The following is a 14313-nucleotide window of genomic DNA, read 5'->3' on the forward strand; positions in this document are numbered from 1 at the left end:
AAAAAAAAACAAAATGGCTACCATTTTCTAGCATCTGTCCTAGCTGAATGATAGTTTTGAACAACCGGGCCCTGATTGGTCTAAGAATATATGTGTATTTTTGTCATTCTGTTGCGATATCAACTAGTGATATTTACGATTGTGGGTGTAGTTTTGGGGACATATGTAACAGTGTTGTCCTTCACAATTGGTACTTGAATAATCTTAAACCAGGGGAAGTAACTCCAGCAGTGTTAGCATCAGTGACGATAAAAATCAGTATTCAGAAATAAGTGAGTATGAGAAACTGTTCGAGTTCTAGATTAAGTAATATTTTGTTATCCTGTTCAGACTAGATATTAAGCAATATGTTATGCTTGGACTGATGTAATTAAGCTGGAAATTATGGATGTTGACTTAACATTGAAATTTTTATCCATTTCAGGTTGCTCCACCAGAAGGATTTGGAGAAATTTATGAACAAATTAGTATATCTCCTGCTAAAAATTATATTCTTAGCATAATGATAGTGGTATTAGGAATGATATTTCTAGTAGGAATTACGTGTGGGCGAGTAACAAAACGGGCTAAGGGAGACAAAAGAAAGTAAAATTCTGGGAACAGGAGGAAGTTTCCTCTTTGGTTATAAAGCTGAATGTGATAATAATTTAATATTCACTCATTAAAAAATAAGTTTACATGATTAGAAAAATCATTATTCAGATGAAGAGGGCTTGAGAATCAAATTGTTCTTTGAAAATATTTAGTGAAGCTGTTTGAAATAAAAACTAGCAGAATAGCATTAAAATAACACTACACAATGTCAGACATCTCCATATTGAAAGTGGTCAAAGATTGTCACAGACATGTCTATGAAGTGGCCACACAATGTCACAGACATCTCCATACAGTGGCCACACAATGTCACAGACATCTCTATAAAGTGGCCACACAGTGTCACAGACATCTCCATAAGTGGCATGTGGCCAACTGGGGCTCTTCTTGTTATTAATTGTTGATGATGTAAGCAATCCAGAGACCTCCGGGTGTATGGAATGTTGAGTAAAAACTTCAGACCCCGAGGTACAACCAGTTCAGAGGTCAACTGTAGCATTCAGGGATTAAGGGTCAAAATAGACCTGTTTAGGCTGAAAAAAATCTTTAAAAGAGGTTTTGTAGGTCTTATAGCTCATAATCATTCCGCTCTGGTCCAGTTGATCCGGTAGTCTTTATAGGAGATGACTATAGACTCTGTAGGAGGTTCCAGACCACAGATACAGGAGATGCAAACTTTATTTATTAAACAAAAATTGTGAAACGAAAGTTTTACCAACTCATATTAATAACGCTTGTTGGCCCCGGATGGAAGCATGTGAGTACCCAGAGAAAACCATGTGGTCGGGCAGGTGACCCCATACTTTTCATGTCTGATTGTGGATTCGAACCCCGGCCACTAGACGAAAGGCAAGTGTGTTGCCACTGTGTTACCTGATCCTGACCACGCATACAGGAGATTCTCATGCTGACGTTGAATTGCTGTAGACTTTTTAGTTATTGATACAAGATACGTTTGAGAGTTTTTAATCTGTGTTCCATGTCTGTAATTGTCTTTATCATTGATATTGAACCATGGAATGACTGCATTAGGACAATTACCTAGGTTTTTCAGTAAAATCCTGCCATTATGCAGAGCTTATCAGTAATTAACCCTTTCAACCCTAAAAAACTTGAGTGGACTCTGCCATTCTTTCATAATGCAAAGTCCAATATGGCCAGTAGGGGTGGAAGGGTTAATAGTGTACATTGTTGTATTCTTCTGTTGAACTGACAAACATATTTATATATGAATTATATATAGTACAAATATACAGCTTATTTGTATTTCGGTAATCTGGAAATTGCATCACTTGAATCCTTAACTTAACAGGTAGAGCTCATGCAAAAGGCCTCTACCTCATGTATTTTAACTGCATAATGTAAAGTTTTCATGAACTGACTTAATGAGATTTATTTTTTCTAGAATAAAGCTTTAGTTGGATATTAATTACTCAGAATCATGTTTTTAAATTTGTAACAAAAAGTATCAATATGATTATATACTTTTTATTGGATTTCATGTCCTATTGTTATCCATTACTATTGTTTTTTAACTTTTAAATGTACAAAGAAGTCACCAAGAACAATTAATGTACAGCTTACATAGTAAGACCAGTGTTATTTGCCCAGATATAATCACACTTTCGATAGCAGTCCTCTTTCTGCATTTCTGGTATTAAGAGACATGCTTTGTGTTGTTATCAGTAAATTCAGGAAACACATTTGATATTATGATACAATGCTTTACTGTATTTATTTTTGAAAAAAAGAAAAAAATTGTTCAGATAAAATTTGTCATCTAACAGGGTTTAATGAACTTAAAATATTATGTAGCTTTAAAATTGAGGCATTATGTGAAGGGCACCTGTTATATGCACACCCATTTTCTCTCGGCAAACCTTGGATTTCATCATACGTTGTGATTCCTTGGTTGGGATGTCCATATGGTTGGGATGTCCGTATGGTTGGGATGTCCGTATGGTTGGGATGTCTGTATCCTTTATACCCTCATATGGAGGTGTGATATAGTACTGCTGTTTATACTGGAAGTATTTATTTTCTCGTAAGTCATCGTTTTTTTTCTGCAAAATTAATATATCAAGTTTGTTGGGCCACATCATGCAGAATGATGTATGGTTGTTGAGTATGGGGGGGGCTCTTGTGTAATAATTTTTATGCACCCGTTCAATAAAGGGAGTATTTGGTATGGTGTTGTCCATCTGGCATCAACTTTTATTTGTCTGGAAATTCTCCGCCTACATTTGTGGACCGATCTTTTTGAAACTTGGTATGCATTGTAATGAACAGCATTTTGATTCAATTATTTTATCATGACTGCTCTTTGTTTATTTCGGTATTTATTTCTTGCCGGGGGATCTCAGCATTTTTCATATGATTTCTTTGAAACTCCATAGGCTTTTAAAGCATCATATATAGTTGTTTTCCTGAGAAGCATTTGGATTCGACTTTTTTGCAAAAGTTATTGCCCTTTATTTATTTTGGTATTTGATTTTTGTCCAGAGATCCTATATTTTCCAAACAATTCCTTTGAAATTTGGTAGGCTTTATAATCATGATATCAAGTTGTGTTTAATAATTTGGAGACTACTTTAATAACTCCTAATTACTGCGCTGTATTTCTTAAACTGTAAGAAAATTAAATATTTGATTTTGTAGTAAAAGTAAAGGTGAGGGTTGAAGCATGCCAACTATAACCACTCGTAAGCTGATGTAAATATGATTTTAACACAAGATAAAATATATAACTACATGGCATTCGACGGGCGTATATTGTTCCATCCCTGTAGAACTCTGTGTAAGTAAGACACAAATCACTCTTTATTTTCATTAGACAATATCTGCACCAAAATAAAATACTTGTGCAAACAAACCAAATGCTGTTTGATTCAAGATATCCCATACTTTCCATATGTACAAATATATGCATCGTTAATATATTTACACTGCCAAATGACCAGTTACCATTTGCTATGGAGCGATTCGGTTGAGGTGAAAACATGTATGTCGTCCCTGTCCCATCCATTTCCCGTACCCATAACAAATTAAATTACGCAAAATTTAATGAACAGTTTTAAAAAGTTTCTGAAAAATTTGAGTGTCTTCTAAAAATTATTCTGACAAATTTATTTCACGATTTGGTGTTACCTGTTTTTAAATCTACCACACTATTCTTTTGTTTCAAATGTGTTTATCCTCTATTACATAAATCATGAATTAGAGTTTTTTGTTTTTTTTTTCATCATGAATATTGCAAAATGTTTAAGTTTATAATAAATACTAGTGGGTAAAATAGTTTTAATGTTTATCTTCTTGGTGTACAGGCAGATAGGTTATAATAACAGAGTTGAAATATGATATTTAGAATATATCATCATCACATCCATATATGATCGTGTACCAGATATTTGTATACTTTATATTAAGGTATGTGAATATGTAATGTTTGTTGAAATTAAATGAATAAAGGTTTAGTTTCTTAATCATAAACCAAAAAAATAGGTGTCGTCTGCAGATTTTTTCTTAATTTAAAAAAGATCAAAGCATTTATATTTGTTTTAAACATGTTTGAATAAAATATATTATCCATTCCGAGCATATGAGAACAGTTTAAATTGTAGTGCAAAATCTACATGTCTCAAAGTCTCAAAGAATGATTTCATACTTTATTTGTTGCATTGTGATTTTAATTTATAAAATATCTAATTTTTTCATTATTTTTTTATCAAGTTGTAGAACAAATAGTTTCTTTGATGACTGTTAAAAAGTGTGCCATTTTTCTTAGTATGTACATTGTATAGTGCTACTTCAAATGCATAGGCTATTGAGGTATTTTTCAACTTCTCGATGAGAGCAAATTGTCTTTGTTAAAGATACCGTTGTGTACTGTTTTTCTACTGTCCGGTTTAATGGATAATTGCAGTATACAAGATATTTAACATGGATGTCCCATGCCATTTTCATGAAATTTGTACTAAAACTATATCTTTATTATAACATCAAGAAAGTTTAACCAAGGAACAAATACAAATGATAAGAAAGCTGCAAATTCAACCCAGGGCAAATTGTCAAATTATATGTATATAACACAAAATGGAAAATTTTTTTTTTTTTTTTTTTTGATAATAAAATGTACATTTTTGTACATCATTAATATTTTACACAATACTATTACATTGATAGGGTTGGATTGTACAGCAATACTAGGGACTTTCAGATGAATAAGTCCTCAATAACCGTGTACAAGATGCATTAATATTGAATAATCTTAATCTTTTAAGACTCATTTATTGTGGATGAATTAACACAATAAAATGACATGATTTCCGAGTTGTGTGTCTAGATGATGTATATGCTAGCTTGTACAGGAGTACAGCAATTTGTATTGAATGTGTATGTTACTGTTGATTAGAATAATCCTCTGAAATTAATGTCTCCTTTGAGTTGTATCCGGGGCATTGTTGTACATTTTCTGGACCTTACTGTAGTTATTGGCGCAGGATCATGAAACAGTCTTAAAGTCCTATATTATCTTCAGTTTTGACTCATCCAATCATCGCTGACGTCGGGGGGAAAAGTGATGTCATACTTTGATTGGCTGAGTTAAGACTCAAATTCTTTTTCGTGATCCCGAAGCCAGGTCTCTGGGTCTATTTCTATATATTGTAATACTAATGCTTATTTTTACATTTGATTTTTTTGTGACATTGTGTTATATAAGTGACTATGTTTTATTGTTTATGAACAATTTGAAGGAGTGAAGATCAATACAAATTGATTGATGGTTATTTCTGTGAAACCAGAATAAGGAATAAAGAAACTCAAGTTTTGTTAAGATAAAGGGGTCATGGTTACCATTGGAGAGGCTACAAATTAAAAACTGATTCCCTGATTTAGGTGGTCTAAATATATATTGGTCATGGGTATTCCAACCAGTTTCACTTGTCCAAACTGACCATTGGAAAGATATTTTGATGCTGATTAAAAGTCATTTCCAAGAGTCGGAGCCAGAAATTTTCCAAATTTTGTGGAATGTCCCTTGAACAGTTTGAATTTTTTTTTTTTTTTTCAAAAATTTTTTCTTTGATTTCATATGCTGATTCCCCTTGTTATCAAATGTTTAAAAAGGAAGAAGGATAAGAAGGGAAAAGTAGAGAAAAGATCAGTCTTTTATTGGACCAATATTGATCATTCGATGGTGGGCACCAAGATCCCTCTGAATTCTCTTGTCTTATGTATGCAAAGACAAGAGTAATTTTTTTCTGTACATGAATGATGCATTTGGCCTCTTCAGAAATTAATTCCAATGCTACATTATATTGTAGTGATCCCAAGATTACATGTATTATATTGCGGAAGATGCAGCCTGTGTATCTAGAGGCTCGTGAGGGAGTATTTTAATACCATGTTACGCAGTGTAACGGGTCAATATATACATTGTCATACCGTTGTGTCATATGCGCTGAATCGTTGCCTGGTTTTCTGAATGACGAGCTTATTATAAATCTACTACTGTTTGTGAATGGTACATGTATGTGTGACGTGTGTGGTGTATGTATGTGTGTGTGATGTGTGTAAGAATGCAGTGTATGCCTGGTTACTCTGTACAGATCATCATATTTATACTCGATCATTTAATATGTTCTGTTGTTTATATGACAAAATTTCGCTGCAGTCATATTGAAAAATTCATTTTATTTTAATCTTAATGGTATGAAAACCAAATATATGATAGAAAATTAAAGGTGTATCATAATTTTGATTTTGTCTATGAAATCTGTTTTATTAATACAAATTATATTATTGCGTATGTATAAGATGCTTGATTGCGGCTGATAAAATTGTGATGCTTCATTTTGATCAAATGTCAGTTGAACATATACCATACATATGGATGTTTGTTATATATATTGTCAAATTTTTGAGACAATCCAGCTTTTATCAAAACACAATTATAGATTATTTTACAGAAATTATTTGACTGATACGGAACGGGAAACAAAGTTAAACAATGTATCAGCGACGAAAATATATTGTTTGTGTTTGGCCAATCAGATGCCAAAGCCCTTGGGTTTGATCGAGAAATAAAATGGTGGAAAGGTGTCCATCTTGGATTGTTGTTATTGCTATTTCTAGAGAATAACTTGGTCCCTAGTTAAGACCATTCCATATTGAGTCTGTCTGGAACACAAAATAAAAGACCAGTGGTCATCCTGGATTTTGGTACCGTAAAAACCCGTGTAATTTGCGCAGGTATTTTTTTGGGCTAAATGCTGGGGAAAAAACTGCTATCCATATATTTTGCGCATGAACAAATTATCGTAGTTGAAGATTATTATCATTTCATTGAGGAGTATTTAAGGGATATTTCTAAAACGATATGTTGGTTACTCGCATTCTCTCATGTTCAATGTGCAATATGAAATTGATTAGAAAGAAAGAAAACTGGAAGACAGCCATTTTGATTTTTCACACTTGAAAGTGTCACTGCCATTTTCAGTTGTATGGCACAATAAACAAAGGTGAAGTCTGTTTTCTGATTCAGCACTTTAGAGGTTTCTGATTGGTCAAAATGTAAATATTGAATTTATAATTTTCACTAACATAGGTTGACTTCTTATTGAGAACCTTGACGTGCGCAAGTTGGAATTTCAAAAATTGACTGAAAGTATGAAACTTGAGTTTTATGAAATTTAACATAAATATAGGTATACTATGACACTTCAAACATGACTGCAACTTCTATTTTTGGTTTAAAAAATTGCCATCAATTTAGATGTTCAGTTTTGATAAAATTTGGTGTTAAAATGTGAAGTATCTGTAGGCTTCATGAATAACTGCAGTAATAGTTTAGGGGACTTGAGTAACATTGCCCGTTACCATAAAAGATTTGTTCAACATGAACCACAGGACGCAGTGCCCTAAATTTTCTAGAGGTCATATGATCAAATAATTATTTCTAGCTCGACTTTTACCTCCACTTCGAAAAGTTCCAGTATCTCAGAAACAGCATATTGTATTATATGTGAGTTTTTGGATTCATTTGACTAGCGATGATTTCATAATAGCAACATTAAATATTTGTTCATATTATTGATATAAATTGGATTGTCTGTTGAGAAAACTCCATTTGAACTATGAAAAAAGAATAACTGGCAAAATTCAATGTAGCTTTTGGATCTAATGTTATTAAAATGTGTAATATTATGGTGTGTGAACTTCTCTAGAATTGTTTTCATATCATGCTATAACATGTTTGATAGTATGCGACATGCAATTGCAACCGTTTTCCTCATTGCTGTCAGGTATCATTTGCCTTGCACAGTGTGCAATTGTCTCGAAAAATTCTGAATTTGATCCAACTTTTTCTTCAGCATCAACATTTCACTATTGACTAGTTTTGCTTACAGATCTGTTATGCAAAATAAATTATCCAACTTCAACAAAACTTGGCATAAAGTTGGATCACATAGTGGACATCTCGACAAACTCTACATTTAATATTGAATATCATCCAGAATTTATGGTCCAGCGACTCTTCAAAATAGAGAATTCATAAACTTAAAGTTTTAAGTCTATTAAATAAAGTATGTGTTATTCCTGCCAAATTGAAGTTTGGAAATCTCCAATAACCATATTGCTTACACGAATTAAGTATTTTGAAGCATTTTGGGTTAAAACCTTAATATTTTAAGAAATTGAATGTTAAATCTTCATTGCTTCACCAAGGTACTTTTGAATTATTTAATAGTCGAATTGGGACAAGTTCTGTAATATATCAGATGTAATTTCCTATCATTTTTTCGGGAAGAATGATTTTTGTTTGGTAAAAATGATATTAAGTTGAATTTTGAGGATAAATGATTTTCGCGAAATTTTATACCTGTAATTGTTTTGAAATGCATCAATGTTAACACATGTTATAAATGTATACAGGGTAGTTCTATACTGTCACTTTGTTAATGTGGATGTTTTTTGTTTGTTTGTTTTTTTATTTGAAAAAACCAATCTCATAAGATTGGTTTTTTGAGGAGAAAAAAAAAATGCAGAAATTTTAATGAATTTTATAGTTTGCTTAAAAAGTATCTTGATAATTTGGGAAAGGCACAATTCTTGTTACTAGTAAACAAATTTAATTTAATTCAGAAACTGTTACCATCCTTTTAACAAATATAATTTTTTTTCCCCACATGAGATTGACCATCCTTTTAATAAATATCATTTTTTTTTCCCCACATGAGATTGAGAAAAAGAAAAACGCCCCTAAAGAGTGGATTTATTGGAAAGGACAACTTGGCACATTATTTTATGTCATTGTGTGTATAATATGGATGATAAATCTTTTAGCCACCATCACTCATAAGATTGGTTATTAGATGTTGTTGTACAAAACATTATCCACATTATTTTTGTTTATCAGAGCAACATTTTGCTAATAAAACAAGAGAAGAATTTTGTTTTGCCGTATTTCAATTTCTTTCAGATTTAATGAACTTGCTCTTGAATAAGAATCCAATCAATTCCTACTTATGGAACCAACAATTATAACCCTGATGTCCATTCGTCTGTCCATCAGCTCTTTCGTTTCTCAGGATCAAGAAGGCCAAACTTTTCTGAAATTTAACATGGTGTTACACTGTGATGTTTGTTTTGTTTAACGTCCTATTAACAGCCAGGGTCATTTAAGGACATGCCAGGTTTTGGCGGTGGAGGAAAGCCAGAGTACCGGAGAAAAACCACCAGCCTACATTCCGTACCTGGCAACTGCCCCATGTAGATTTCGAACTCGCAACCCAGAGGTGGAGGGCTAGTGATAAAAATGTTGGGACACCTTAACCACTCGGCCACTGCAGCCCCTCTGCAGATGTGTAATCGCAGATTCCATTGAACTAAGGTCAAGGTCAAGGCTGGTGTTACTAAAAAATAGAACTAAGTATATATAGTCAAAAATAAAAGGCCTAACTTTCATGATGATACACTGCGGGAATGCAGATGCACAACAGGGGTTCCTAGGGTCCAGGTGTTAGATTTTTGACATATCTTTCAAGGTTAATGGGTCAGAGGTCACACTTGACATATTCTGAAATAAGAAAAGGGGTAAACAAGATGCAACCAAGAGGTCCAGGGACCTGATATTTGGCCAATAGTAGTCTGTGGTGGAGGGCTAAGAGGGTTGTTCAAATGAATAACTTTGACCCTTATTTAAGGTCACAGGGGTCAAATATGCTAAAATCTTAAATAACAACTTCTCAGTAGCCAACTGGCCTAGAGACTTTATATTATATATGGAGGATGCTGAGGTGAAGGGCTACCAAGTTCTTTCAAATGAATGAAGGTCGGAGGGGCGAAATAGACACATCTTTAAACGACTTAATGAGCAAGAGGCACAGGGACTTGGTATGGGCCAGCACAATGCTGAGGTGAAAGACTACCAAGTTTACTCAAATGAATGACCTTGACCTACATTAACATTCAAGGACACAGATGTTCTTAAATATTCAAACGTCTTCCTTCTCGGTAACCAAGAGGCCAAGCGGCCTTATGTTGGGAACGTTACATGCTGGGATGAAAAACTAAAATTCGTATAAATTGATGACCTTGAGAGATATACGGGGTCACAGGGGTCAAATTTGTTCGAAACAATTAAGAAAGTTCTTCATAACTTAAAATGCTTAGAATGACGAGATTGGGCAGTGACGAATGGCTGCTAATCCTGGACATATATATTTTCAAGGTCATTGAAGTAAAAGATGTTTCACCTTCAACCCACTTCTCAAATTAACGTCAAGTGATGGATTACATGCCCTAAACCAGGACGTTACATTGTACTCGCAGGTATAACGCCAAAGCAATCTAACGGTTTAGACTGGTCATCTTAATTTTACATGTCGCCTGTCCATAATTCTTTGTGGATGCTACTTCTACGTTACTTGATGGAAGTTGGTTGGAAGGTAGAACATTGGTGGTGATTGCGTACTAAGTAAGACGTTTTGAATTGAATTATTTTTGTCAGTTTTAATTAGATTAAAAAAACCATTTGAGAATCGCAGTGAAGACCCTGTGAACTCAACTCCTACATTTCTTTGGGGATTTCACCATATTGGTAGTCGTGCATGAAGTTAATACAATAGAAAACGACAATTTGTCATATTAATCACCTTTAGCAGTCATTGATGGGAACGTGCCCGGGACCCAGAAAACGTAGTGGAACTACGCATTATCTAATTTATTTCGCAAAATTAAGGATTTGATAGATTAGCTAGTGGATATCGCAAAGCCGCACGAGACTAGCGTATACTTTGCACGCTCACAACCAACAAGAAATCGGATTTTCTTAGCAATCAGTTTTTCTACAATAATAACCATTCGTAGCAATCAATTGTTCAACACAATCACCACATTCATCTTAGATACTTGAAACTTGACACATCCAAATAATTGAAACTTGAAGCATCCAATGCTTTGTGCATCCAAAAAGCAACTGAGAACGGGTATTTTGGCCATTACGTTCATGGGGAACAAACAGAGCATTTAAAGTTTCCTCATATAGATGACCTTGAACTATTTCAAGGTCACATGGGTCAGATATATGTTAAAAACTTTCATAATCTTCTTCTCAAGTTCAAAAAGACCCAGCGGGCTGATATCTTACCAGTAAGATCAACACAATGCATGCAATCACGCTTCACACTGCTAAATGTATTATAATTCGCTGTGGTTATGTTTGATTTAACAAAAACACCAACAGAGGTAGCTACTATCAACTAAATTAGACAATGCATCTAGATGCAAAACCCGACATTATGATTCATCAGTGCAGTGATCATTCCTAACTGGCTATGTGGGCATATCAGGCCCTCTGGGCCTCTTGTTGATATTGAGATCAGCCATTTTTGCAATATCTAACAATTGTGGAATTGGATATCATCACCCTCCATTCCTCTACCCTGGTCCAATAGCCAACTAAGATATTTAAATAAACTCTAAATGTTATCCACTGTTTTTTCACAATCTTGAATATGCTTATTAGCATATAATTTTCGCAAAATGGAGTCCGTTTTAGTCTGTTGTATTTGTGAATTCATGCGTATCCTGGCTTGCAAGTTTTTGGCAAAGATTTCAGATAACACAAGATGGCTGCCCCTTACAAAATGGAAATGATATACCCTGTGGCGCAAATGTCTGGAAAACTTAACTGCTGTTCAATAAGAAGCTTTAAGACCATGCACAAAGTGCCTCCGATAAATAAAGCACTTTGCAGACACAGATAGCCCTCTGTCGCTGTCTTATCGATCCTGGGGATCTGTTTACTTCTGCAAGCTAAGGTCTCTGGCTATTTTTTTGTTCTGACGCCAACCGACGCCTGTCCTAAGTTTCTCGTCGTGTTCTCCTCTTATATTGTTGGAGTATAGGGGTTTGTCTATCTCGGCAGTGGTGCGCAACCCGAGTCCATCGAATACAGAATAGCGACCAGACAATAAGCCGTCAAAGTTCATGAAGACAAGAACTTGTTTGTACATATAGGAAAACCTCCCGAGTCTATATCAGCTGCCAAAAGTCAACCATCCCCTACAGAATTCGACGGATAAAACATGGGAACGACTACTTAACACAGCAATCAAAATCAAGCTGGAACGAGGCTAGCATATGGAAGTAGCACAGAAATATTCTCTTAAGTTCCTAAACCTAGAAGACGTGGAAGCAGAATCTCCCCGTCATATCCATAATGAGGACCACTGTGAAAGAAGTTCGAAGTGAAGAAACAAAGACGCGATTGCTAACAGACACAGACATGCCCCGAACCAACAGGGCAAAGTTCAAAGTTCAACCAACTCCAAGTAGATCCCGCGTGTATGTCTACCAGCACTTCCTAGCCATGTGCAAGGGACAAGAATCTACAAGGGCAGTACAGGTTCAACATTGGCACCATACTTGGCAGTTACGCGGTGTCCCCAATCCTGAAATCTTCACCCAGATCCTACTTGACTGTAGTCACGACGAAATTCCCATGGTTCTTAAAATCAGCCAAGCCATTCAACTAGAACTTTGCTCCAGAGAACTGAACAGTATGGTGTTCCGTTAGGGCCAAATTTCGATTATAGCTACTTCGCTCCTTCGATCTAAACGCGAAGGAGCGAAAATACGATGGCGAAATCGCTCCTTTTCGCTCCTCCGCGTTTAGGTCGAAGGAGCGAAGGAGCGATATTGGAAATTTGGCGTTAACGGAACACCATACAACAGCACGTTTCATCAAAGATGGCTGACACTTCCCAACATGTTACTATTGAAACTTTGGCTCTCTACCCCCAAACAATTTATGGGACTAAGATGGATATTTGGCATAATACAACGGACCAGTGTTCTGTGGAATGCTTGGCATTTATTGGAAGTAGGTGCATACAAATATGTGTACATTATTGGTCCCCCATACGAGACCGGGGAAAGTCTTGCGTTGTGTCCGTCCCTGCTTCCTTCCGTCCTTCCGAACATTATTTTGTCCGGGTTCTATCTCCTACTCATTGACACTGGCAATTCATGATTTGGGCATAGGTTCACCTAGGCGAGGCGGTGTGTCGTGTCAAAATTAGATCACTTTGACCTACATTTGAACCTTTGACCTAGAATGAAGAAAAGTTTATACGAGCTCTATAATGACATATTCACACTGACATATATTTTGACTTTTGACCAACATCAGATAACAAAATTGTCGGGTTTGTATCTCGTAAAACAAGCTTGGGACCTTGTCCATGGGACTTGCTGTTGACATGTAATTTAATAAGTTTGTAAATTTCATACAAAACATGCGAAAAATGCATGTCTCAGGGGACATGATTAGCTCATTTGTATCGCATATATTACACGAAACAGACATGCCGTTTTGCTCACAAGTGTCTAAAGTGCAAAAAAGGAGTATAAATTCGACCAGATTTTACTTTATTTTGACTTTGAATGCAAATGGCGGTTGTGAATAATATCACACAAATATGGCATATTAGAGGTTTTTCAAGCATAAAAAACAACAAAAAGGAAAAAAAAAACCAAAATTGATAATCAAAACATTTTCAGATTTTCGGTTGAAGGAATTTTCACAGCATAAGAAGCATCACATTGTCCTGGCATTATATGTAGACATATTTAATGCTTATAGATCAAACTATACGCGGCAGGCCGTCAGTAAATCTGTTATAATTCAAAATTTTGTGATTCTGGCAGTCCTAAATGATGCCATGGTTTGCTGTTAATATTTATACAGCGAATCCTCACACTTTGGCCCGGATTTCCAATCGGGGAGTACATACTTGAAACATAGTCTCGCCGACCAAGCAAGAGCCAAACATTCTTCTGTCAATTAAGATTATATTTTGCGATACAAAATCTGTACGGGAGGCGCATTCCATGGCAAAGCCTATTAAATAGTTTCTATTTCGAAGATTTCATTGATCGCAGCGTTGATAGTTCGTTCCTATCGTGTTGGTATTGACCAACGAGACACAGCTATCCAATACAGGAATTGCAGTCGGGTCCTAATTCCTTATGAAGTATTTTCTCATAAGGCTTACTGGTTCTTAGTATCAAATGAGGGCAAACGGAATTCTTTTCAAAGAAAATTCCAGAACCAGTCACACCACATTGGGCACCTCGTAGAAATCTCCACACTTACAGAGATGCAGTATTACATGTAGTCACACGTGCCAGACATGAGAATGTTACTTCCGG

The 14313-nt window shown here is 35.2% G+C and overlaps 1 protein-coding gene across 1 annotated transcript in view; it reads left to right on the top strand.

Annotated features, from left to right (window-relative positions):
- The window catches only part of LOC117338201 (Golgi apparatus protein 1-like), a 39025-nt gene extending 29975 nt beyond the window's left edge, over window positions 1-9050 (top strand). The window contains exon 25 of the mRNA XM_033899457.1: window positions 425-9050. Within this exon, the coding sequence (XP_033755348.1) occupies window positions 425-589 (165 nt within the window). The 3' untranslated portion in view covers window positions 590-9050. The remainder of the gene's footprint in view (window positions 1-424) is intronic.
- The last annotated feature ends 5263 nt before the right edge of the window (window positions 9051-14313 follow it).

The sequence above is a fragment of the Pecten maximus genome, chromosome 11 (genome assembly GCF_902652985.1).
Source record: "Pecten maximus chromosome 11, xPecMax1.1, whole genome shotgun sequence".
Taxonomy (NCBI): domain Eukaryota; kingdom Metazoa; phylum Mollusca; class Bivalvia; order Pectinida; family Pectinidae; genus Pecten; species Pecten maximus.